Source organism: Coloeus monedula (genome assembly GCF_965178545.1).
Source record: "Coloeus monedula genome assembly, chromosome: 18".
Lineage (NCBI taxonomy): Eukaryota > Metazoa > Chordata > Aves > Passeriformes > Corvidae > Coloeus > Coloeus monedula.
Window position 1 is genome coordinate 5195149 of NC_138798.1, and position 23256 is coordinate 5218404.

The 23256-nt window shown below is 58.4% G+C and overlaps 1 protein-coding gene across 1 annotated transcript in view; it reads left to right on the plus strand.

The window, feature by feature from the left end:
- SEZ6L (seizure related 6 homolog like) overlaps positions 1-23032 on the plus strand; it is a gene marked incomplete at its 5' end in the record, with an annotated part of 34357 nt that extends 11325 nt beyond the window's left edge. Inside the window, 16 exons of the mRNA XM_082293536.1 lie at positions 9669-10415; positions 11070-11203; positions 14549-14741; positions 15216-15401; positions 15789-15954; positions 16667-16833; positions 17357-17551; positions 17637-17775; positions 19469-19665; positions 20785-20979; positions 21083-21274; positions 21513-21707; positions 22044-22076; positions 22198-22312; positions 22513-22615; positions 22899-23032. Coding sequence (XP_082149662.1) covers positions 9669-10415; positions 11070-11203; positions 14549-14741; positions 15216-15401; positions 15789-15954; positions 16667-16833; positions 17357-17551; positions 17637-17775; positions 19469-19665; positions 20785-20979; positions 21083-21274; positions 21513-21707; positions 22044-22076; positions 22198-22312; positions 22513-22615; positions 22899-22928 — 2987 coding nt within the window. The 3' untranslated portion in view covers positions 22929-23032. The remainder of the gene's footprint in view (positions 1-9668; positions 10416-11069; positions 11204-14548; positions 14742-15215; positions 15402-15788; positions 15955-16666; positions 16834-17356; positions 17552-17636; positions 17776-19468; positions 19666-20784; positions 20980-21082; positions 21275-21512; positions 21708-22043; positions 22077-22197; positions 22313-22512; positions 22616-22898) is intronic.
- Positions 23033-23256: the final 224 nt, after the last annotated feature.

Genomic DNA, 23256 nt, shown 5'->3' on the forward strand with positions numbered 1-23256 from the left:
TGAGGCTCCGTGGGAGAAGCTGTACATGGGTTATCATCATCCAGCACAGCATCGTGCGGCGATGGAATTAGTTCTGCCAGGCCATCTTTAAAACACAAATCACTGATGGCTGATAGAGCTGACAATTAGTTATATAAAAACCCGTGTCACTGGGAACGAGGTGAGCGCTGAGAAACACCAGCAGCAGCCCAGGGATGGGCCCAGGGTGGGCTGGGTGGTCTCAGGGGCAGGGACATGAAGGGGGGTGAAGGCTGTGCCAGCCCCAAACTGCTGCTCTGCCCCCCAGAACGGCTCTGGTTTTAGTGAGAAAAAAATTTTTAAAAAGTTAAGAACTGATTGTCAGCCACATCTTGTTTGGGAAGAGGTTCCTTTCTGAAGGAGTGAGCCAGTGCAGAGGCACATCTGAGGGCTGGACACGGGGACGTGCTGGGGGCTGCAATTCCCACATGGAGCTGCTGGCAGGATGTGCCAGTGGAGCTGCTCTGCTGCCACCCCCAAATTGGCCTGACATAATGCAGCAATGAAATGCAGGTTATTGCTTTTTTAGGAGGAAAAACCAAGGAATGGAGGGGGTGACAACCTGCACCAAGGCCAGGCTGGACGGGGCTTGGAGCAACCTGGTCTGTGGAAGGTGTCCCTGCCCATGGTATGGGGTGGAACTGGACGGATTTACGGTCCCTCCAACCCAAACCATTCTGGACTCTGTGGTTGTCTGATCACATCTGGCACTACTCCAGGCTGTGGAAGAGCATTTGGGAGCCCAGCGTGCCCCATCTCTCAGCCATCCTGGGCAGTTCTGAGCCGTGCCAGGTCCCGCGGGGCCAGCAGCGGGAATGGGAACGGGAGCAGGGCACTGTGCCCCAGTTCCTGCCAGCTTCAATGCACAGCCCGTGCCTGTGATCGATGGGGGCCAATAACTGTAATAACCACAGCCATCAGTAACCCTCCCTTTCCCTGCCTTCCCGATTGCCAGCAGCGGGGCCCTTCCCGAGCTGTCAGGAATCATTAGGCACCGGAGCTGCATCATTTCAGAGCAGGCAACAGGGTCTTTTCAAGGGCACCAGGCAGCACCAGGCAGCCCTGGTTCCTGCACGGTTCCTACACGGCCTCAGTGAGGGGAGAGAATGCAAAGAAAATCATTGCCTGGGAAAAAAGGATTCTCCCTGCAAACTGATCCCAACGCCTGTCCCGACACGTTGTTCATGCAGGCAGAGCTGAGACTCCCCCAGGAACGAGAAACGAGCCCTGCACAGGGGCTGGGAGGTGCAGGGGACTGAGGCACAGCCTGGGGCATGGGGAATGCCCAGATTGTCCCCTTCCCTCATCCTGAGCAGCTCCAGCTCTGCTGCCTGCACGGTGTGATCCCGGGGGCTGCATCCCCGTGGTGGGAACAGCCCGGAGGAGTCCATGGGGAGAGCAGAAAACACCGTGTGTGCCCTGTGCCAGCTGTCACCTGTGCCACCCTCATTGCTCTGAGGCACCTCTGCACCTTGGGAAGGCGGCCAGGACCTGATGGGCTTCAAATCCTGCCTTGAGATGCCCCAGGGCAGCTTTTGGGGCACGCCAGAAAAAACCCAAAATCTTTTGGGGTATCTCTGGACAAACCCAGGGAGGAGAGCAGCCATGGGCAGCAGTGCTGAGGGCACGTCCTGCCCTGCTGCCAAGGGGGACGAGTGACACCCCCGAGGTGCTGCCAGTCCCTGCTCCTCTCTCTGAGTCTGGACTGGAGCCATGCTGTGATTCCTGTTACATCCTGTGAAAGAAATATAAAGAGCTGCCAAACAGATTTAGCAGAGGCAGCTCAGCTCTCCCCCAGCCGCTGCAGGGGCTGTGCTGGGAACTCAGGCAGGAGCCGAATCCTGCGGCTGCTCCAGCCAGGGAGAGCCGGGCTGTGATGCTGCTCTGCTCACCTGCACCTCCAGCATCACGTTGTCACCTCAGATTTCCAGTGCTGGAGTGGAAATCAAATCAAACCGAGCTGCAGACAGGTGGAACAGCAGAGGAGGTTGTGGACAGTCACATATTCCGTGGATGTGACCGCCTGGGAGTGAGCCTGTCAGTGATTTGTGGCCAGACACAGGAACAGTCCGCTGTTGTCATCAGACTGAACTTTGTCTCTCCAGATGTTTTAGGGCTGTGTCTCCAGAAAGTGTTTCCCAGTGCCCCCAGGAGCAGGGATTTTGCTGAACCCACTCCTGCATCCTTCCTGGGGATCACGCAAGAGCAGTGCCAGGGCAGAGCACCCCAGCCAAGCCCTTGGCTGGTGCAGCACTGGCACTGAGAGGCGCTGGCATGGCAGGGACACAGCTGAGCAGAGCCAGCCAGGCAGGACACCCAGGAGTGCCCAGGAGCCCCCAGGATCTCCCACAGCATCACAGCAGGAGCTGCTCTCACAGGGCTGAGCTGCTCCCAAAGAGTTAATCCCAGCACTCGCTTCTCCAGATCTGCTCCGCTGCATCTTAACAGTGATGGGAGATTAATTATTTTAGCTGCAGAGCTGACTAGAACGGGGTTTTGTAGCTAAATATACTCTCTCTTTAGGAACCCATTTAATTTTATGCCCTGATGTAGACGGCTGGGCTGGATGATTGGTGAAGAAAGAAGGAGCTTCTCTTCCCCCTCTTCAATTTGTAGCCTGAAAAGCTGCCAAAACACTCAATTTCCTCTCCCCAGGTAGGCCCTGAGGAGTGAACATCCGAGCTGGAGAGCCTGGGAGAGGCACAGGAGGGATCTTCCTCTGCTCCTTCATCCCTCTGGCTGCCCCATCCCTGGAAGTGTCCAAGGCCAGGTTGGACAGGGCTTGGAGCAACCTGGGCTAGTGGAAGGTGTCCCTGCCCACGGCAAGGGTAGCACTGGATGATCTTTAAAGTTCTTTCCTAATGAACTTCCAAAGGAAACGAATTCCCCTTGAACCCAGCCTGTTAATTCCTTTCAGCTGGGTCTGTCTGCCTGTGACAAGGCACAGATGTGCTTTTCTTATGTTTGATATCATAAAACCCCATGATAAACTCAAATTATCACCTGCATCAAAGTTCCTCTCTCTCTAATGGCTTTGCTCTCTTGTTCCCTGGTCCCTACCAGTCCGGAATATCAGGATAATTCCTGCCCCCAGGAGCTGGGAATGCAGTGGGATCCAGCTGGGACCAGTCAGCACGGGACAGGTCGTGTCACTGCCATGCTGCAAATCTCTTGATTCCTCCATAAATTGGATGAGCCTCTTTAATTCCTTTTCCTCGTTAGCTGCTGCTGCTGCTGCTGCTCCTCCCACATGCCTTCGGGAAGGAGCTGGGCAATTCCCAGCATGAGCTGGGCTCATCCCTGGGGATTTGGGCTGTGCTGGGAGTGACGCTGCAGTGAGAGGGCTGGGGACACACGGGCTGTGGAGCCAGGGCACCGTGGGCAGGTGCCCCAAAGCCACAGGTGCCCGTGCGTGGCCAGAACAGATGCCGGGGAGTCAAAGTCTCATTGATTCCAGCTCCATGAAGCAGCAGTGGGGAGGAAAATCCATTTTCCTCCTAGCTTGGAGAAGTGTGTAATTTGCTGGCATCTGCCAGGCCTGTGTGGATCGTTACAGCAGTTACAGCTCCTCCCAAGCACAGGGAGAAGGGGGAGAGGTTTGCGAGTTTAATTCCCACATTCCTTGTGGTGTCCTTGCTCCCGAGCCGAGCGAGCCAGGCACAGGCAGCGTGGATTCTCCAGTCAGGCACAAACAGGATCGATTTGCCACTAAATCAGGTTTTCAGGAGTGTTTTGCTGTAGGAATCTTGCCCCCACCTGCAGCAGTGGAGCCTGAACCTCCTGCTCCCACCCAGACCAGGAACCTCCTCGCCCATGGCCGGTTCGGGGGGATTCCCCCCTGTCTCAGCCCAGGGCTGGGACCAAGTGTGGGTGTGGGTGTCTGGTGCCCCCAGGACCATGTCCCAGCCCCGTGTCCCCTGCCAGCACAGCAGGTCCCTGAGCCCCTTGGTACAGGCAGCAGGAGCCAGTGAAACCCCTCCCTTCCATCCCTGGAAGTGCCCAAGGCCGGGTTGGATGGGGCTTGGAGCGAGTTTAGTGGAAGCTGTCCCTGCCCATGGCATGGGGGGTGGATGAGGTGATGTTTAAGGTTCCTTGCAGCTCAAACCATTCCAGGATTGGATGATTCCACGATTCTCTGCTCTCTGCCCTTCCCAGCAGAGGCAAGGTTGCCGCTGGGCATGGGAGCTGGGTGGGCAGCGGGAGCAGAGCCTGGTCCTTCCCGGCCACGGCTCCTCGGGCTGGGCACCACTGCCAGCATCCTCACCCAGTAATGAGGGGTTTCCATGGCAACCTTATTTGAGCATCTCGAGTGACACAGATGTAAATTTTAAAATGAAATATTCAGACCACAGTCCTGTGAGCATAAATAAACCCCTGCACACGGGCAATTTAACAGCATTTTAAAGCAGCTCCGAAACTCCCCAGGGCCAGCGGAGTCTCTGTGGCATCGCGGAAATTCATGGGAATGGAAAGAAAAGCGTCCTGACCCCTTCCTGCCCCAGGAATCCCAGCACCCAGCTGTATCCCAGCCTGATCCACAGCGGCATCAAATCAACGAGGTGTGGGTCACACCTGCCCTGCAGAGGATGCGGCGCACAGGGACAGCCCAGGAGGGACAGCCCAGGAGGGACAGCCCAGGAGGGACAGCCAGGTGCCCCCTGGAATGGGAGGAAAACCGCTCCAAACTTTCTTGGCCTCTGCTGCACGGTCTTCCTGAGCAAAAGCTGGGCATCTTTTTTCTTCTGGATCATCTCCTATAAATTGCTCTTTGGAACAGACCAGGTTTTCCCGTTGCACAGGACAGACCAGAGTCTGGAGGCTCCCAGCATTTCCAGACTGTCGCCAGCACTGGGCAGGACCCAGGGACGGGCACTGCTCCTTCACCCTTGTGCCACAGAGGAGAACGGCTCTCTGTTTTCTCCGACTGCGATGGGAATGTTTGGCTGAAATCCCTCCACAGGGATTGGGAGTCCCTGCCTCACCTTTCCCAGGAAAGCGGCGCTGAAACTCCCGGTGCCGCGGGCAGCCCCAGCTCCGGCTGCGCTTCCCGGAGCTCCCACGGGGATGACTCAGCCGGATCGGATTGCTACGGTTTTATTTGCTTTGAGGGGGAGCTGACAGGATGCTCTTGAGGAAAACTTTTTTTTCTTTCCTGTTGGAAAAACTTAATCGGCTGAAATTGTAACTGCAGGAAAACCTGGGATTCACATCTCCTGCCTTAAAGGCTGCATCCGCCTGCGGGGACATTTGGAGAATGAAAGATTGTTTCAATTAAGGTTTTTCTGCTCTTCAAGATTCAAGGCCAAAAGCTTTTAAAATCTTAAACCAAACCAATCACAGCCAAGTGTTTTGATGGATACAACCTGCTTTTTCTCAGATCCTCCTTCCCACTCAAACCCTCTGTTTTCCTCCCTGAGGGTGAAATGTGTTTTGCATGCCCTGGAGGTTGGTGTGGGAAGAGGTGGGAGAGCAGGAGGTGCCCAGGGTGCCCCTTCCCACCCTGGTGATCCAGGGTTACACCAGGACCTGGCCTCGACATCCCTGCTTTATCCAAGATCTGGATCAGCTCTGGATGAACTCATCCCCAGCAGGAGTGATCCCGTTCCTCCCAGAGTGGCTTCTGCCAACCCTCCTGCACCAACCGTGTGGGAATGGGCGTCTCCAGGATCTCAGCCTGCGTGCAGAGGGTGCTGGGCAGTGCAGGATCAATCCCAGCTCTCCATGAGGGCTTGGATGCAATGCTGGCAGCAGCTCTGGGAAGGAGTAGCACAGCCCAGCACCCATGAATCCTCCTGAGCCCATCACACAGGCAGAGCTGAACACCACCATTAATAGTGCCTGGATCAGCTTTATTCATTTCTGTTACAATCAGATCCTAAACCCTTCCAGACAGTGATTCCTGAGCTGGAGCGATCCAGCTGCCCTCCCTGGAGCGAGTGCTCACGGCGATACCATCGGCATTAGTAATGGGAGCCGGGATATGGCTACTCCTGCTCCAGCTCTTTCAGGAGCACAGCAGCAAAACGAGGCCTTTGTGGTTATTCCAGCATCCTTTTATCAGGCAATTGCAGCTCCCTAATTCCTCTAAGCCCCTCTGGCTGAGGTATCTCGGCAATCAGGTTTTGCCCGTGCTCTCCAGCCGCAGCACCTCTGGAGCAGCACACGCGCCTTGGCCACGGCTGCCCACAGGACACGGGCCTGGCTGGGGGTCCCGGGGACCCTCTCACAAGGGGATGAAGCTTTGGGGCTGGGGAGGATGGGTTTGGTGCTGCCCGGGTGGGCGGGTGCTTGGTGCCCTGCCAACACCCAATGCCGCGTCTGGGTGAGAGGAGATGCTCCAGGAGCTCCTGCCCTGCCACTCCTCCTGTCTTGCTGCCTCTCCAGAGCCTGGTGCCACCACCCCGGCCCTGGGACGGGGCTGTGCCCCGCTGGCAGCTCCCACACACAGCCCAGGCTCGGCACTGGCGCTTCCTCCTTGGCTAAGTATAAACCGCGGGGGCTGAGGCTGGTTGGAGACATCCTCCCCGGAGCCCAGCTTCCTGCGCGGTGTTTGCACACAGCCGGCACCAGGCACAGCCCAGAATAGACCTGCAGACGAGCTGTCGTTCTGCGTGAAGGTCTCTTTGTGCTCCAAAGTGTCCCGGCCGTGCCTGGCCCGTGCCGCAGGAGCAGCCGCTGCGCCCACGCTGCCGCGCAGGGCACAGAGCCCCCGGTGCCAAGCTCGGGAGTAGCAAGGGCGGCAGGGCCACCGCGGAGGTTTCCATGGATTTGGAGAAGGCTCTCCAGTGCCGAACCGCCTGCGGAGAGCTCCTGATCGAGATACAAGATAAACCCCTTGTTCATCTCAATAGCGTTTATTTCCTCCAGAGCTGCTTTAGCAGATTAGATCAAGGTCAAACGTGACCATTTCTCTTCCAGCAGCTCTGAATTGATCACTTGTGCGGAGCAGGATGGGTTTCAGCAGCTGGGGAGGGTCCTGCTCTGCCGGCCCTGGCCCCAGCCCAGCCCCCTATGGGTCCATGATCGCCCCATGAGCCTTGGAGGTGGCAGAACGGCTGTTGGAATTCAGATCAGTGTGGAAAGGATCTTTCCAAAGCCCACCCTGGAAACCCACTTCAGTCCTTCCTTAAGGATGAGGATACTCGGTTCTGCTTCCCAAGATGGGCTCCAGGCAGGAATGAGTGGGCAGGGGGCTACACTGGGGCTGTGGGAGCAGCACTGGGGTCCATGGGAAGGGAGCAGGGTCTGGCAGCCCAGGGAGGTGCTGGAGCACAGCTCGGGTTTGGGGGCGGTGATCAGTCAGGAGCTGAGATCGACAACCAATTCTCTTTCTGATAACGAGGAATAAGCCCTTATTGATCCCCGATGCTGGGGCCGTGTGCCTCCCCCTCCCCTGCTCCAGCCTGGCTGTGTTCCGCCCTCGCCCGCTCCCCTGGAATGCGCATTTGCCCTTTACAAACTGCGGCGTGTTTAGTGTCTCATTAAGGAGTCGCTTTACAGAGTGTTTTATTTCATGCTTTGTTAAGGACAGAATCAAGTAAATGCATCCTGGCAAAGGATCTAATAAGGAATTAGTCAGCTTTCCGAAAACAGAAAATATGGTTTAAAGGCACAATCCATTAAGAATTAGGGTTCACATGACAAAAAACCCGGGGATCCTGGGTTGGTGTTTTTGGGAACACATCAGGTTTAATCCTTGGCTGTCCTGCTGTGAGCCAGTGTCCCAGCATGTCCCAGTGTGTCCCAGCGTGTCCCAGAGTGTCCCAGCGTGTCCCAGAGTGTCCCAGCATGTCCCACTGGCCAGTGAGCCCCCTCCCTTCCCAGGCCTGCGCTGCCTCCCCTCTGTCCGAGAGCCCCATCTTCTCCTGTCATGGACAAAACATTTTGCTGCAGATCCCTAAAACTGTCACCTGGGCCATGGGAGAGCAACCACCGACTGCTCATCCCGGGCTTGGGATGTGAGAGGACGAGAAGAGCCCACAAGAGCCCTGCAAAATTTCTCAGGGAAGGAGAGCTGCCACTGGCACGGCCTTGGGGATGTTTCCCCCCAACAGCCCATGGCAGGGTGCCCATGGAGGCCAGGATCAGCCCAGGGTGGGATGGAGAGGGAAGCAGAGACATCGAAAAACAAGCAGAGGGTGTGGAAGCTCCCTGTCTGCCCCCCTAGAAGTGTGGGGACATCGAGGCACCCAACCTTCCTGGGGGGAGATTATTCAGAGCCGACACAAGCTGGTGTTTGCAGATGATGTGTGTGAAATGTCTCCTAATGTGCTCAGGGAATCGGTGATGGATTTGCTGAACCACTTGCTAATTAAGGAATTAATGCTTTAACTTGTGGGAAACATCAGGAGAGGCCAGGAAGCCCTCGGGGGCCGGGACAGGTTTGCTGGTGGTTGCAGCAGGGTGCAGTGGCTTGGGGCAGGCACAGCTCTGTCCCCCGCTATCCCAGGGGTAAAGGACCAGCCCAGGCACCAGGAGAGTGTCCAAGGACTCTCCTGGACCAAGGAGCAGTGCAAGGGACTGCCAGAGTTTTGCAGCTCCATCCTTCAGGCTAATTCACAAGCCTTTGCCTGTTGTGTTCCTTATCTTTGGTTCTTGCCAGAAACTGCTTCTATTTTCCAGAAGATGGAGCAAAGTCAGTTTTCAGTGCTGCTCGGTCCCTCTGCATGGGCTGCTCGTGCCATCCCTCAGCTCCCCTAGCTAGTGTCACCCAGCAGTGTTCCTGTGTTTCAGGATTCACATCCAAAAGCTCCTTTTTTTTTCCTTTCCCCCTTTTCATTCCAGTCCTACCATAATGGCAGAATTTGAAACAGAAATCATCAAGTTAAATGTGACCCAAGAGTTGTGCTTTTGTTTAAAGCACCCGTACAACCGAGGTGAGCTGAGGTTTATCGGGAATCTGCTTGGGAAGGAAACCTGGACTGCTGCTCCAGCCCCCATCCCATGGGGAGCTGGTACCATGGTGGACACACATCCTGGCTGCCACCACGGGCACGTCACAGCAGCTCGAGCTGCTTTAGGGGTCAGTCAGTGCCTTCATGTGCAGCCACAAAGGGGAGCACGAACCCGGGCAGCCCCAGGCCAGCAGTGGGGCTGGGGGCTTGCAGACTCACCATGCCCACACAGGGACAGGGACCCTGCATTCTGGGGGCTCAAACCCTCCCAGGGGAGCTGAGGGGGCTGGAATTATGGTCTTTAAGTACCGTGCATTAAGCGCTTTCCCTGGCAACTGCTGTTTCCATGGAAAGCGTTGACTCTCGGGCTCTTGGAGCTCTTTGAGGCATCTCACAGAGCTCACGGCAAATTCCAGCCCATGGATCACAGCCCGGTCACCTCGGGGTGCTGGATAAATCTGTATTTATGCAATTACCCCCCTGGCCAGAGCGGTGCTGGGCGGCTTTGGTCACTCGCTCTTTCCTGCCATCCCTGTTCCCAACAAATGTTGGGTTGGGTTTGCCCAACACGATGGTGCCTGAGGGGGCTCTGCCAAGGTGGGTGTGTTGTGCTGTGGGGGCCGGTTGTTCCTTCTTTGGGAAGTGGTGGGTGTTCCTTCAGCCACAGCTTCCTGGGGGCTGATTTCATGCCAGCAGCACAGCTCTAATTTCATGCCCAGCTTTGCCCAAATCCCACTTTTCCCTGTTTTTTTTCAGACAGCGGATCGGGGGCAGCGCTGGTGCCGGCCAGCCCGGACCCTCTCACTGCAGATGAGCCAGTGGAGAAGACGGGCGGTGGGGCTGCAGAGTTCGGGCACAGCACGGGTTTGACTGGTGGAGCTGAGGATTTTGGGCATGTTGTGGGCTCAGACCCTGGAGCCGGGCAGCTGGGGCAGGGCACTGCCCTCAACCTGCTGCCAGCCCCGGAGGACGGTGCCACGCCGGCGGAGGAGACCACGCAGCTGCTGCAGAGCCACGTCCTGCCTATGGCCACCGCTGCCCCCAGACCCGATGCCAGACAAACTTCCCCTGTTAAGAAAAAGCCACCGACTCTAAAGCAAGTAAATACAGGAAGGAAGCACCCAAGGCTGAAGCCCACCCTGGCAGGGCCCCCCGGAGCTGCCTCTCCAGCCAGCCCACGGAGCTCCAGGCTCCCCACGGCCGCCCCGGAGCTGCGGGTGCCAGCAGAGGACGCAGAGCAGAGCCCCCCTGAGCTGCCCTGGGGGGACCAGACGACCACCAGCCGCCCCACGCTGCAGATGTCCCCTTCCACGCTGCCCCCAGCGCTCCCTGACAGCACGGGCGATGCCGGAGAGGCTCCGACCGCGGCTCCCGCTGGCGCTGCTGTTATCCCAACAAACAGCGCAGAGAGGGACGCGCACGGCTCCGCGTCGGAGGAGAGCCAGGAAACCACCACGTCCACCATCGTCACCACCACCGTCACAACCACGGAGCCCACCCCGGGTGAGCTGAGCTGAGCATGGGGCGATGGCACTGGTGGGGAGCATGTCTGGGTTTAGGCAGCCCCCCAAAATCAGGTCACCACCCAGGTTTGGGGGTTGCCTAAAATCTTCTGCTCTGCATGCACTTCATGGTTGGAGGGATGAAATATTTCTGCAATGAGGAAAGGTTGGGAGAGGTGGGAGAAGATTCCAGGGAGAGCTTAGAGAGCCCCTTCCAGTTCCTAAAGGGGCTTCAAGAGAGCTCAAAAGGGACTTGGGACAAGGGCCTGGAGTGACAGGACAAGGGGAAAGGGTTTCCCAGTGCCAGAGAGCAGGATTAGATGGGATACCGGGAAGAAATTCTTCCCTATGAGGGTGCTGAGGCCCTGGCACAGGGTGCCCAGAGAAGCTGTGGCTGCCCCTGGATCCCTGGAAGTGTCCAAGGCCAGGTTGGATGGGGCTTGGAGCAACCTGGGCTAGTGGAAAGTGTCCCTGCCCACAGCCAGGGGTGGAAAAAAATGGGCTTTAATTTCCCTTCCCACCCAAACCTCTCTGGGATTCTGTGATTCCATGGGGTCACCGATGGAGCAGGGATTGGGATGCTGGGTTTTGGGGTGTGGGAGAGAAGTGCCAGGTGGCTGTCCCTCGGTGTGACCCGGCTGTGTTGTCCCCCCAGTGCTCTGCAGCATGAGCTTCCATGACCCCGAGGGCTACATCGACTCCACGGATTATCCCCCGCTGCCCCTGCACGGGTACCTGCAGTGCACCTACAACGTCACCGTCTACACCGGCTACGGCGTCGAGCTCCAGGTGAGCTGTGCCTTGGGGGGCATCCCCACAGCCAGACCCCCCTGGTCACGGCAGCAAATGATGCCAAGCACCCACAGCCTTGGGCATCTCTGCCCACTTGATAAAACACCCCTTTCCAGGGAAAAAGTAGATTTTTCTGAGCTATTGTAATAAATGAACTCTGGGATGGAGCTGGAACATCCTGAATGTCAGTGATGACCAAACCCTTTAAATGTCATGCAATTAATTCAGCCAAGAGGCACTGGCAGCAGGTTGTGAAAACGGCACTTGATGGGAAGGGGCCACCAGCCCCCTGCTCTCTGCACCCCTCATTTGCTGGGAGGGGTTTGGGTGGCCCCGAGGGTGCTGGAAGCCCAGGAGGGCAGCCCAGGTTCCCTCTCCGGTGGGTGCAGGTGCTCAGCAAACGCCCACTCCTCAGAGCAGGGGGTTTCACCCAGGCTGATGTGCACCATCAGCTCCCCCCAAAATGAGCATCCCTCAGCCTGGCGAGGCAGCGAGCAGGGCAGGGGCCTCTGCACATTCCAAACGCTCTCTGGGTCAAACCATCCCAGGATGCCCATGCTCCCTGCAATCCTTTCTTCTTGCGTTTTCTCCACGTCACCATTTGCATGCCATGAAAATCCCTCCACTTTGAATTTGTGTGATTGAAAGTGAGCATTAAAAGGAGCAGGAGTTCCAGTGGGGTTGTCCCCACTGTCCCCCTGGTGGGTGCAGGCAAGGGCTGGCCCCCAGGACACGAGGCCGCTGTGGCTGGCAGCCCTGGTGGGGAGGTTGCCCTGGGAGCAGCAGTGGTGCAGGTTGAGCACAGGGGAGTCTGAGCGGCTCAGTCACTTTTCCAAGGCAGTGGAAAAGTAACTGGACACGGCAACTGTCTCCTCAGATCCACGGGGTGCTGAAGACAGGCTGCTCTGCTGTAAATTCGCCTCTGTCCTTAATCCATCAGGTGACACCGCTGCTGACCTCGCTCCTTTGCGAGCTGAGGTTTTAATGGAGCATAAAATTGGCCTCTCTACCCCCCCAAGCTTTGCATTTCGCTTTGCTGATGCTTCGGAGCATTTCAGACAAATTAAATCACAACAGCAGGTCGGTGCTGGTGGAGCATGCCTTCATCTGCAGCTGGCAGTGCCCTGTGCTGCATCACCGCGGGCTCGGGGCCCAGAGGTGAATTCCAAAGGGAAGGCTCTGGATAAACCAGGGTGTGGGGTTTGGGGTCCCATCAGAGGGGTTTGGATTTGATTCCCAGCTCCTCTAGCAGGGAGGTGCTGCCTCTTACCCTGGGAATCTCATTAAAGGCATCTGCAAGAGCAAAGAGAAGCCCCTGGCACAGGAACCCCTGCGTGGGCAGTCACCTCTCACTGCAGGGGCTGTGGGACAGCCTGGCGGTGGCCGAAATGCCTGCAGCATTCCAGCCCTGCCCAGAACTGCTCCTGCCGGCACTGGGAGCCATTCAGGAGGACACAGGGACCCTCCACTTCCTTTGGAGCCAGACCCCCACTCACTGCAGGGAAACCTGCCCTTGGGGAGGAGTGGACACAAAGCCTGGATGTCAGGCATGGTCCTGGGAAAGGCTGGGAGCTGCTCCAGGCTGTGTGAGAGCTCGGGGTCCCTGCTCAGCTCACTGCCCACCCCTGCACCCCTCACAGCATCCCAGGGAGAGCCGTGTCCCTGCCTGTGCTACGGCAGCCCTGGGAGCTGGGAGCAGCCAGCTCTCCGAATGCTTCGCGAAATTCTATTTATTTTTAAAATTCTTGAATCTTCTTGTCAGGAAATAGAATTTCCCTAAAGAGGCTTTCCAGTGGGTGAGCGAGGCTGGCAGCCTGACTCGAGGATCCCTCCTGCTTTCCCCAGGCTCTGGAGGAGCTGCTGCCGGTGCAGGCTGTGATTGAAGTCCAAGCCCATGCTCCCAGCCCCTGGCAGGAGCTCGCACATATGGTCCCTCTCGCTGGGCTGATGGTCCCTGGCATGGGGCCATAGCATATTCTGAGCTCGCTGGTTACTCCAGGCTCCTCTGGGAGTGCCAGCCTGGTGCTGGCACAGGGAATGGCACTCGTGGTGACACCCTGCTCCTCAAGGCTTTACCGAGGGTAGCTGATGGTGGAGCCGAGGGGGTGTCCCATGACACCCAGCACTGATCCCCAGCCTCCTCCCTTCCACAGAGCTCTGCCTGCTCCAGCTGCTCCCCTGAATCTCCTTCCCAATTTCCTGGAGTGATTTGGCTCCGTGTCATGTGCGTGGTGCCACCATCAGTGGAGGGAGCCAGCTGGGGAACAGGTTTGGCTTGAAGGGATTGCAGAACAAAATCTGCTAGAAACACCTTGGAAGAATCCCCTTTGCGGGGATCCAGACCCAGCTGGGGAAGCAAAGCTCTGTCCCAGTGGGAGCTGGGGGGAATTGTTGGCGTTTTATGGAGCCCACTTAGATCCCTGGACTCCAAATAATTCAACCAAGTAACACCTAATTCATCCCATTTTTTAATAATTAGATCTGAGCCATCCCAGCAGCCGCAGTGTGTGCTGGCCATGCTGGGGAGGCACTTTTTTGGGACAACATCTGGAAAAGAAGAAGTGACCCAGGGCAGCTTGGGGACCAGAGTTGTACTTGGCCCATGCTCCTGACAATGCTTTTCCCTGCCAGGACCCAGCTGCAAAATAAGGCACAATCAGCTCCTCTTGGAGTGAAACACGGGCTGGGGTCAACTCAGGCAAGCTCTGAACCAGCCTGGGGGTGTTAATTCAGCTTTGCAGCGAGGAATGGGCTTTTCCAGGGATTTTCCTTCGGGAGCAGGCTCAGGGTGCTGAGGGCTGAGGGTGGCTCCATGCAGTGCCCTTGGAGCCAGGCACATCCTGGCCCTGTGTGCCAGGGGGAGGTGGGCACGGTGGTGACAACAGCCACAAATCCCTCCAGTCACAACATCGTCGGGAGCGCTCCCAATCACGGCTGGGCTGGTGCTAAATATAGAGCCCCGGGCCTCGCACACTCAGGGAAACAAACGGTCTGATGAGCATCTTTCTGCTGAAATACGAGCCCATTTATTAAGCTAAATGGACGTGAAATGTAAATGTGAGGTTACTGCTCAGCTCTTTCCAAATAATAATTAAAGCCTTTTGGAACTACTCATTAGATGCACTATGTGGCTCCCCATGCACTCCCCGGTGGGGTGAGGGATCCTGGGGAAGATTCCTGGAGCACGGGGTGGGTGGTGAGCACCAAACCCTGAGGAGTGCCCTGGTTTGGTGGCAGCACTGTGCTGGTGTGATGCTCTGCGGGTCTGTGTGACAGGGCTAGGATGTGACCACCGGGGCCCCCACCCTGCCCCCACAGCTCACAGGGCTCTGCTCCCCGCAGGTGAAGAGCGTGAACCTGTCGGACGGGGAGGTGCTGTCCATCCGCGGCGTGGACGGCGACTCCCTGGTGGTCTTGGCCAACCAGACCCTGCTGGTGGAGGGCCAGGTGATCCGCAGCCCCACCAACACCATCTCCGTCTACTTCCGCACCTTCCAGGACGACGTGGTGGGGACCTTCCAGCTCCACTACCAGGGTGGGTGTGTCCCCGACATGGATGGGAGGATGGTGGACTGTGCCCTCACAGATCAGCCACGCTCCTGTTTCACCCTCTGCCCGTGCCCAGAGCATCGCCTGGGGTGGGTTGAGGTGTTGTGCCCAAGGTGGAGAGTTCAATGTACCCAGATGTCCCCAGCCCTGGTGCTGGCTGTGTCACTCATACCCGCCTTGCCCTGTTTCTGTCCCCGTGCAGCAGCTCCTCCTGCACACACTCACACTGCCAGTCTATTTTTTACCTCGAAGAGCTGTAAAAAATAAATGAGTTCCAGCAAATTATTTTTAAAATAGAAACTGGGTCTGGGCAAGAGCAGTAACAGGTGGGGAAGCAGCAGCGGGGGGGGTTGGTGGTGCTCTGCCGTTGGTCTGTGTGACATGTGGGCACATCCAGCACGTCCCCACGGGGTGGCTGGGAGCAGCTGAGCCCTGAGCTCCCAACGTGTGCCTGTTCCAGTGTTTATGCTGAGCTGCAACTTCCCACGGAGACCTGACTTCGGAGACGTGATGGTGATGGATCTGCACTCGGGTGGCATTGCTCACTTCCACTGTCACCTGGGCTACGAGCTGCAGGGCCCCCGCATGCTGACCTGCATCAACGCGTCCCGGCCGCACTGGAGCAACCCCGAGCCCATCTGCTCAGGTACCTGCACATCCCAGCCCCAGGGGTATGGAAAATTGGGCTCTGCTGAGGAAAACATGAGTCCCTTTCTTTGACCTGTGAGATGAATGTGGTCCTGGGAGGGGGTGAGAGTGATGCCCAGTCCTGCACAGAGCACGGCCTGAGGTGATCAGGCAGTGACAGCAGAATCTGTCCCCTCGTTAGGCAGCAAAAGGAAAGGAAATGAAGATTTTATGGGCGTGTGTGAGTATAAACACACATTTGTGAGGATAAATATGTACAGACAGAGCAAAGCAGAGCCAGACAAGAGCTTTGTGCACTGGGGACTCTGAGGAGAGCTGGGCAGAGAGGAGCACAGATGCCACCGTCCCCATGCCCATCCCAGCGGGGCTGTGCTCTGTGTTGCAGCTCCCTGTGGAGGGACAGTCCACAATGCCACCATCGGCCGCGTGCTGTCCCCCAGCTACAGCGGGAACCAGTCTGGCAGCATGTACTGCGTGTGGGCCATCGGGGCCCCCCCGGGCCAGAAGCTGCACCTGCACTTCGAGAAGCTCCTGCTGACTGAGAAGGACAGGTGAGGAGGATCCAGGAGCTGTTTCCCCACAGCCCTGGGACTGCAGAGAGCTTCCAGGGGGTTCCAGGGGGCTTCTTCTGCATAAGTGAGGAGCAGGGCCTTTTGTTGGGCGCTAAATATAGAAAAATGGAATTATTTGGGTTGGAAAAGCCCACTAATGTCATTGAGTTCAACTGTTCCCCAGCACTTCTAAGGCCACCACTAAACCATGTCTCCACGTGCCACATTTACATGGCTGTTTAACTCCTCCAGGGATGGCGACTCCACCACTGCCCTTGGCAGCTGTTTCTATGCTTGACAGCCCTTTTGGGGAAGAAATTTTCCCTGATATCCAGTCTAAACCTCCCCTGACACAAGCCATTTTCTCTTGTCCTGTCCTTTGCTCCCTGGGAGCAGAGCCTGACCCCGCCTGGCTGCCCCTCCTGTCAGGGAGTTGTGCAGAGCCACAAGGTCCCCCCTGAGCCTCCTTTGCTCCAGCCTGAGCCCCTTTCCCAGCTCCCTCAGCCACTCCTGGTACTCCAGACCCTTCCCCAGCTCCATTCCCTTTCCTGGACACGTTCCAGCCCCTCCACGTCTGTCTTGGAGAGAAGAGCTCAGAATATACCAAACTTTGGAAGCTCCCAGCTGGTCCCAGCTGCTCCACCTCACCCTCCCTGTGTCCGGGTGGGACTCAGGGACGCTGTCCCGAGTGACATTCCCCGTTGCCCTGCAGGATGGTGGTGTACAGCGGGGACACCAACCGCTCGGCCGTGCTCTACGACTCCCTGCGCGCCGACAGCGTCCCCTTCGAGGGCGTCATCAGCGACGGCTCCTCCATCAGGATCGACTTCCTCGCCGAGGAGCCCGCGGCCGCCACGGCCTTCAACATCCGCTTCGAAGGTGCTGTGTCCCCGTGGTGGGACACGAGGGCAGTGCCCGGCTCAGCCAGGACACCCAGCCCCAGGGGGCAGCTGCAGACTCGTGGCTGCAGGAAGGGTCCCGGCTGTCCCCAGCACGGGCAGTCCTGGTGCCCGTTTGTAGCTCCCGTTGTCATTTAAGTGGATCCCACTGCAGGATCGTTCCCACAGGACCCCTATGGCCCTGAGCAGGCTCAGTAACTCAGAGCAATCCCAGGGTGGATGGCTTGGCATCTCCAGCTTGGGAAACACTGCCTGGCACATCCCTAGAGCTGATCCACCACCACGGGAGTGGGGTTTGGTTAGGCCTGCACGGCTCAGAACAGATAAATTGTTGTTAATCCTAATTGCCTGTAAAACACTCTGTGGAAGAGGCCATCCATGCGGGTGGGGATGCAGGGGTCAGGTTCTCATGGGGACAGCAGCAGGGCCTGGGGGTCACCCAGGGAAGCTCAGGGAGCAGGGAGAAGCTCCATGTCCCTACAGCTAACGGGGTTCTCTTCCAGCCTTCGAGCGCGGCCACTGCTACGAGCCCTACATCCAGAACGGGAACTTCACCACCTCCGACCCCACCTACAACCTGGGCACCACCGTGGAGTTCACCTGTGACCCTGGGCACTCCCTGGAGCAGGGCCCTGCCATCATCGAGTGCATCAACATGCGGGACCCCTACTGGAATGACACGGAGCCGCTGTGCCGAGGTCAGTCCTGCCCCTGGGCCATGCTGGGTGTGGGGTGAGCACCCCTGGGCCCCCACTGAGCCCTGCCCACCCCTTGCCCCTACAGCCACATGTGGAGGGGAGCTGACTGCTGTGGCCGGGGTGATCCTGTCCCCCAACTGGCCGGAGCCCTACACGGAGGGGGAGGATTGCATCTGGAGGATCCACGTGGGCGAGGAGAAGCGGCTCTTCCTGGACATCCAGCTGTGAGTAGCCCAGGACCCCAGTGTCTGCCTCTGCCCTGCTTTGCTGCAGTATCCCGCTCTCCTCGCCCGAGGGATCTGCGCCACAATGGAATCACAGAATCCCAGAATAGTTTGGGTTGGAGGGACCTTACAGCTGATCTCCCATGGGCAGGGACACCTTCCACTGTCCCAGGTTGCTCCAAGCTCCGTCCAGCCTGGCCTTGGACACTTCCAGGGATCCAGGGGCAGCCACAGCTTCTCTGGGCACCCTGTGCCAGGGCCTGCCCACCCTCACAGGGAAGAGCCTTACCATGTCCTGTTCTCCCCCTCAGAGCTTCCCTAATCCCCTTTGATGCGCTTGGCACCCTGGGCAGGACTGAATGGTGCTCCCTGAGTGCAAAGCACCATTACACCATCCAGAGCAGCAGTTAATTGCTGCTCCAGTGGCTTTGGAATTCTCCACAGGGAGTGGTGCCACGGCAGAATGTGGCCATGTGCTACTGAGGTGACACCCAGCACGTCAGGAGCTGGGTCACATGGGGTTAGGAGAGCCTGGGAGCATCCATGAGATGATCTTTGGGCTGGATGTGAAATACAGGCAGTAAGGGAGTGGAGCCACCCAGAAAGCCCAGGCTGAAAATGCCAGGGTCAGAGGGGAATAGGATCCAATGTCAGATTGGGAGCTCTTGGCATGGTAATGCTGCTGCTGCAGTGGGAGCCTCCTTTGATGCTATTTTGGGTTTTCAAGAGGAGGACGTGTTTCAAGTAGAGGCTTAGAGTCATAAAGATTTTAAAGCTCCCCATAAATTCCCAAGTCGGAGCTCCCAGCACACCTCTCCCAGCTCTGTGGGGTGCTCGGGCTGAGCAGAACTGGAGGCCAAGTGATTTGAAATCATCAGGCATAAATGTCACTGAGAAAATCGTGTTTGACAGAAAGCAGAGATTTACTACAAATGTCAGCTTGCCATGGGGATTAGCTGGGCTCCCTCCAAGAACATTCCTAATAAAACGTTTGGGGATCAGCTCAAGTGTCTCCTGTGGGGAGGGGAGCATCCTGGTGCTCTCCTTTAGCCTTCTTGCCCCTGGGCAAGGGGAGGAGGGTTGTCACTGTCCCAGTCCCTCCTGTGCCACCAGGCAGCAGCGCACTGGTGCCGGCCGTGCTCCCAGCCCTGGAGAGCCTTGCTGGGACACGGACACGGCAGGACAGTGAGCAGGGAAGGGGTGTCAGTGTCCACCCTTGGGGTTGATGTGGTCGTTCACCCACTCTGCCAGCCCCGGGCACCCAGAGAACCCTCCCAGCACCAGAGCCGTGGCGTGTGCATCCATCCCCTGCCCTTGGCCTTGGAGCGGGGGGAGAGGAACGAGGTCCCCCATCTCTTTCGGCTCAGGGGCAGCCGCATCCCCGGGGTGGACGGAGGCTGCAGCCGGCGCTGCCCGGTGTCCCCGGCCGTCCCCGCCATCCGCGGGACGCCACTGCGCTCTGGTGGCCGCGGGGGCAAGCGCGGCACCGCCGGGACCGGCACTTCCAAGCGCGGGGTCCCGGCAGCCGCCGGCACCGCCCGGCCTCGAACCCCCGGAGGGAGGTGACCCAGAGGGAGGTGACCCGGAGGGAGGTGACCCGGAGGGAGGTCACCGGCTGCCCCTTGAGCCCCACATGTTTCGTCCTGCCCGGGCTCCCGGCACACGCTGCTCTCTAATCAAACTCTCCTCTCAGCCTGAACATCACCAACAGCGACATCCTCACCATCTACGACGGGGACGAGCTCTCCGCCCGCATCCTGGGGCAGTACGTTGGCAGCAGCGGCCCCCAGAAGCTCTACTCCTCCAGCCCCGACCTCACCATCCAGTTCCACTCGGACCCTGCCGGGCTCATCTTCGGGAAAGGGCAAGGATTCATCATGAACTACATAGGTACGGGGTGCTGGCCTGAGGATGTGACACACGGCCAGCCCAGACTGTCCAGGTGCTGGGTCTGGAAGCAGGGAGCATCACTGTGCACCCCCTCCACATCCCATCCAGCTCCTGCAGAACCCCCAGCCCAGCTGCAGGTCTCGGGTCAGTCACTTCTGGGGTGTCCCTGTATGTCTCCCCTCCTTCAGGCTGGCAACAAGGCATTTTTGGTCTCTGTTAGCCCTGCTGTGGCCCAGAGGGAAAGAAATTGCTGGAAACCGGGATGCAGGATCCCCACACACACCCTATCAGGCATGAGCTGATGGCAGGGGTGGTCACTGAAGCCAGTCCCTGGGTGGGCTCCTGAGATGGATGTTCCCAGCTCCCATCTCTTTGCTCCAGAGGGGCTCAGACTGCACCTGGAGACATCTGTTCCATTGTCCTTTGGGGCAGCCATGCCTGCCAGGCTGGGGCTGTGGGTGCCCACAGCAGGGACAAGGACTGGGAAGGGCACTCTATCCCCACAGCTGCCTGTGGCCTCTGGCTGCCTCTCCCACACCCTGCTTCCCCTGCCAGGCTCCTTCCAGGCATGTTTTCCTCGCACTGCTGACAGCCCTGGCTACGACAAACAGAGCGAGCTGCAATGCAGAGCACCTGGGAGGCTGCAGGGCCTTCCTTGGTGCTCTGCAGCACACGGGGCTGGGGAGGGCAGGGCATAACCCCTCCCCTGAGAAAACCAGCCTGGGAGGAGCAAGGAACAAATCCTCCCCTGAGCAAACCAGCTGTGCCATGACCGTGGCGCTGGCACCTCTCCTGTACCCACAGCCAGAGCTGAGCCTGGTGCTCCAGGGTTGTCCTGATCCCAGCACGGACACTGCCCCATTTTCACCAGCCCAGCCCTCTACCTGCCTCTAGGGTCAAGACTGGGGAAGCTTCAAAGAGCCCCTGTCCCCCGCTGCTGCCCTTTCCCTGTGCCCAGGGGATGCTGCCCACAGACCAGCTGCTAGCCATGGCCATGGCATTTGTGGGGAGGGACAGGCCCTTGGGAAGAGCCATGTGTCCAGCTGTGGTGGCTCTGAGGAGGGTTGTGCTGCGGGGTCCTGCTCGATGGGTGACAGCCAGAATCCCTCCTGGCTGCAGAGGTGTCCCGCAACGACTCCTGCTCCGACCTGCCCGAGATCCAGAACGGCTGGAAGACCACGTCGCACACGGAACTGGTGAGAGGGGCCAAGATCACCTACCAGTGTGACCCAGGCTATGACATCGTGGGCAGTGACACCCTCACCTGCCAGTGGGACCTCAGCTGGAGCAGCGACCCCCCCTTCTGTGAAAAGAGTGAGTGCCCCAGCAGGAAGGTGCTGCTGTCCCTGTCCCACACCCTGTAACAGCACCGGTCCTGCTCCAAGGGTCTCCCCTCTCATCCATCCTCTGTCCCCAGTTATGTACTGCACGGACCCGGGGGAGGTGGAGCACTCCACCCGCCTCATCTCAGACCCGGTGCTGCTGGTGGGCACCACCATCCAGTACACCTGCAACCCCGGCTTCGTGCTGGAGGGCAGCTCCCTGCTCACCTGCTACAGCCGCGAGACCGGCACCCCCATCTGGACCTCGCGGCTCCCGCACTGCGTCTGTAAGTCCGGCTGGTCTCTCCTGCTCCCCTGCAGTCCAACTCCTCTCTGGGAGTCCTGGGCAGCCCTTTCCTGCAGCCAGGACCTTGCCCAGCTGCGGGGAGGTGGTGTAGAGCCTTGAGCTACCTGGAAGCAGAGTGAAGGGAGAGCTTGGGTGTTTCCTCACTGCCCTCAGGCTCCTTCTCTCCCTCGGCAGCCCAAGCCCTGGGCTCACCCTGGGTGTGTTTCATTCCCTTTCAGCTGAGGAGTCGCTTGCCTGTGATAACCCGGGGCTGCCAGAAAACGGGTACCAAATTCTTTATAAGCGCCTCTACCTGCCAGGAGAGTCCCTGACCTTCATGTGCTATGAAGGCTTTGAACTCATGGGGGAGGTGACCATCAAATGCATCCTGGGCCAGCCATCCCACTGGAGCGGCCCCCTGCCCATCTGCAAAGGTAACAGGGAGAGGGATGGGGGCAAGGGGACAGCCAACACCTCTGTTCCCAACCTGGGACAGCCCAGGGACCTTGGTTTGGCTGCAGACCCCAGCTGGGAGCTGAACTCAGCTGAGACCTGGAGCTTCCCTGGATCTGGGCTCTGCTCAGCCCAGCGTGCTCAGTCCTGGCCACGTGCTTACAGACACCAAGAGCTTATTAAAAACTGGGAGTTCGCAGGGTGGTTTGGGACCCAATGGGGCAGGAGATCCCAGGTTTGGGTTCCCCAGCAGGCAACAGCCTCCAGCACCCAGTCAAACCCAGCTACAGACCAGTAACTCTCCATCTCTGTTCCAGTGAACCAAGACAGCTTTGAACACGCTCTGGAAGGTGAGTGCCGTGGGTTTCCTGGATGTGCAGGATCCTGGTGGAGCCTGGGAGGAGAGGGAGAGGCAGAGAGGGGATCACACGGTGCCTGCAAATGCCGACATAATAGATCTTGTCCTTTCAGTAGCAGAAGCTGCTGCAGAGACGTCGCTCGAGGGGGGAAACATGGCCTTGGCCATCTTCATCCCGGTGCTGATCATCTCCCTGCTGCTGGGAGGAGCGTACATCTATCTCACCAGGTGGGGCTGCAGGGGGCTGGCACAGAGCTGGGGGGCACAGCCAGGGCTGGCTCAGCATCGCCCTTGCCAGCCACACGCCCTGGGCATGGTGCTGGGAGTGCTCTGGGGTGCCCGGGGAGGAGCTGGGCTGGGGGGATGTGGAAGATGGGGCTGGTCTGGAATTGGTCCGTGCAGCCCAGTGACTCCACCTCTCCCTGCAGGTGTCGGTACTACTCCAGCCTCCGCCTGCCCCTCATGTACTCCCACCCCTACAGCCAGATCACGGTAGAAACGGAGTTTGACAACCCGATTTATGAGACAGGGGTGAGTCCTGCTGTGCCTGTCCCTGCTGAGGACAATCCTGAGGGGCTTGGCTGGGCGGGCAGCCAGGGCATGAGTCCAGCCAGGCTGCTGCGGGAGCACTGAGCAACGGGGCACGAGTCCATCCGTGTGGGTTGGGAGGCACAGGGGGCTGTGGGGTCCTGGCTGCGAGGGCATCACTCCCCTGGGAACAAAACAACATGCAGGATCTCTCTTTCTGCCTGGGAACGGGGAGATGATCCTGAAATGCAGCTGCTGCCCTCAACTGGCTTTTTCTTGCTTGCAGGAAACACGAGAATACGAGGTTTCGATATAAGGACAGCGGTAAGAGAGTCTCCAGCAGCGAACTTAATGTGCTCTCATAGAACTTCCTCAGTAACTAATCCAGAGACCACGTGGAGTTTGGTTGGACCCCCGGACCTGCTGTTGTCTTTCCTTTTGCCTCTCTATTGAAGATTTTACTGTTTTCTTCACTGTATTTATTCTATTTAAACTGCGATAGGTGTGCTGCCCAGCCCTGGGCACAGGCAGCAGCGGGAGCCGGGGCAGAGCTGGGTCCTGGTGAGGCCAGGGGGGCACGGGGGCACTGCTGTGTCCCCCTCCATGGCGGAGTGTCCCCCTCCACGGTGGAATGTCCCCCTCCA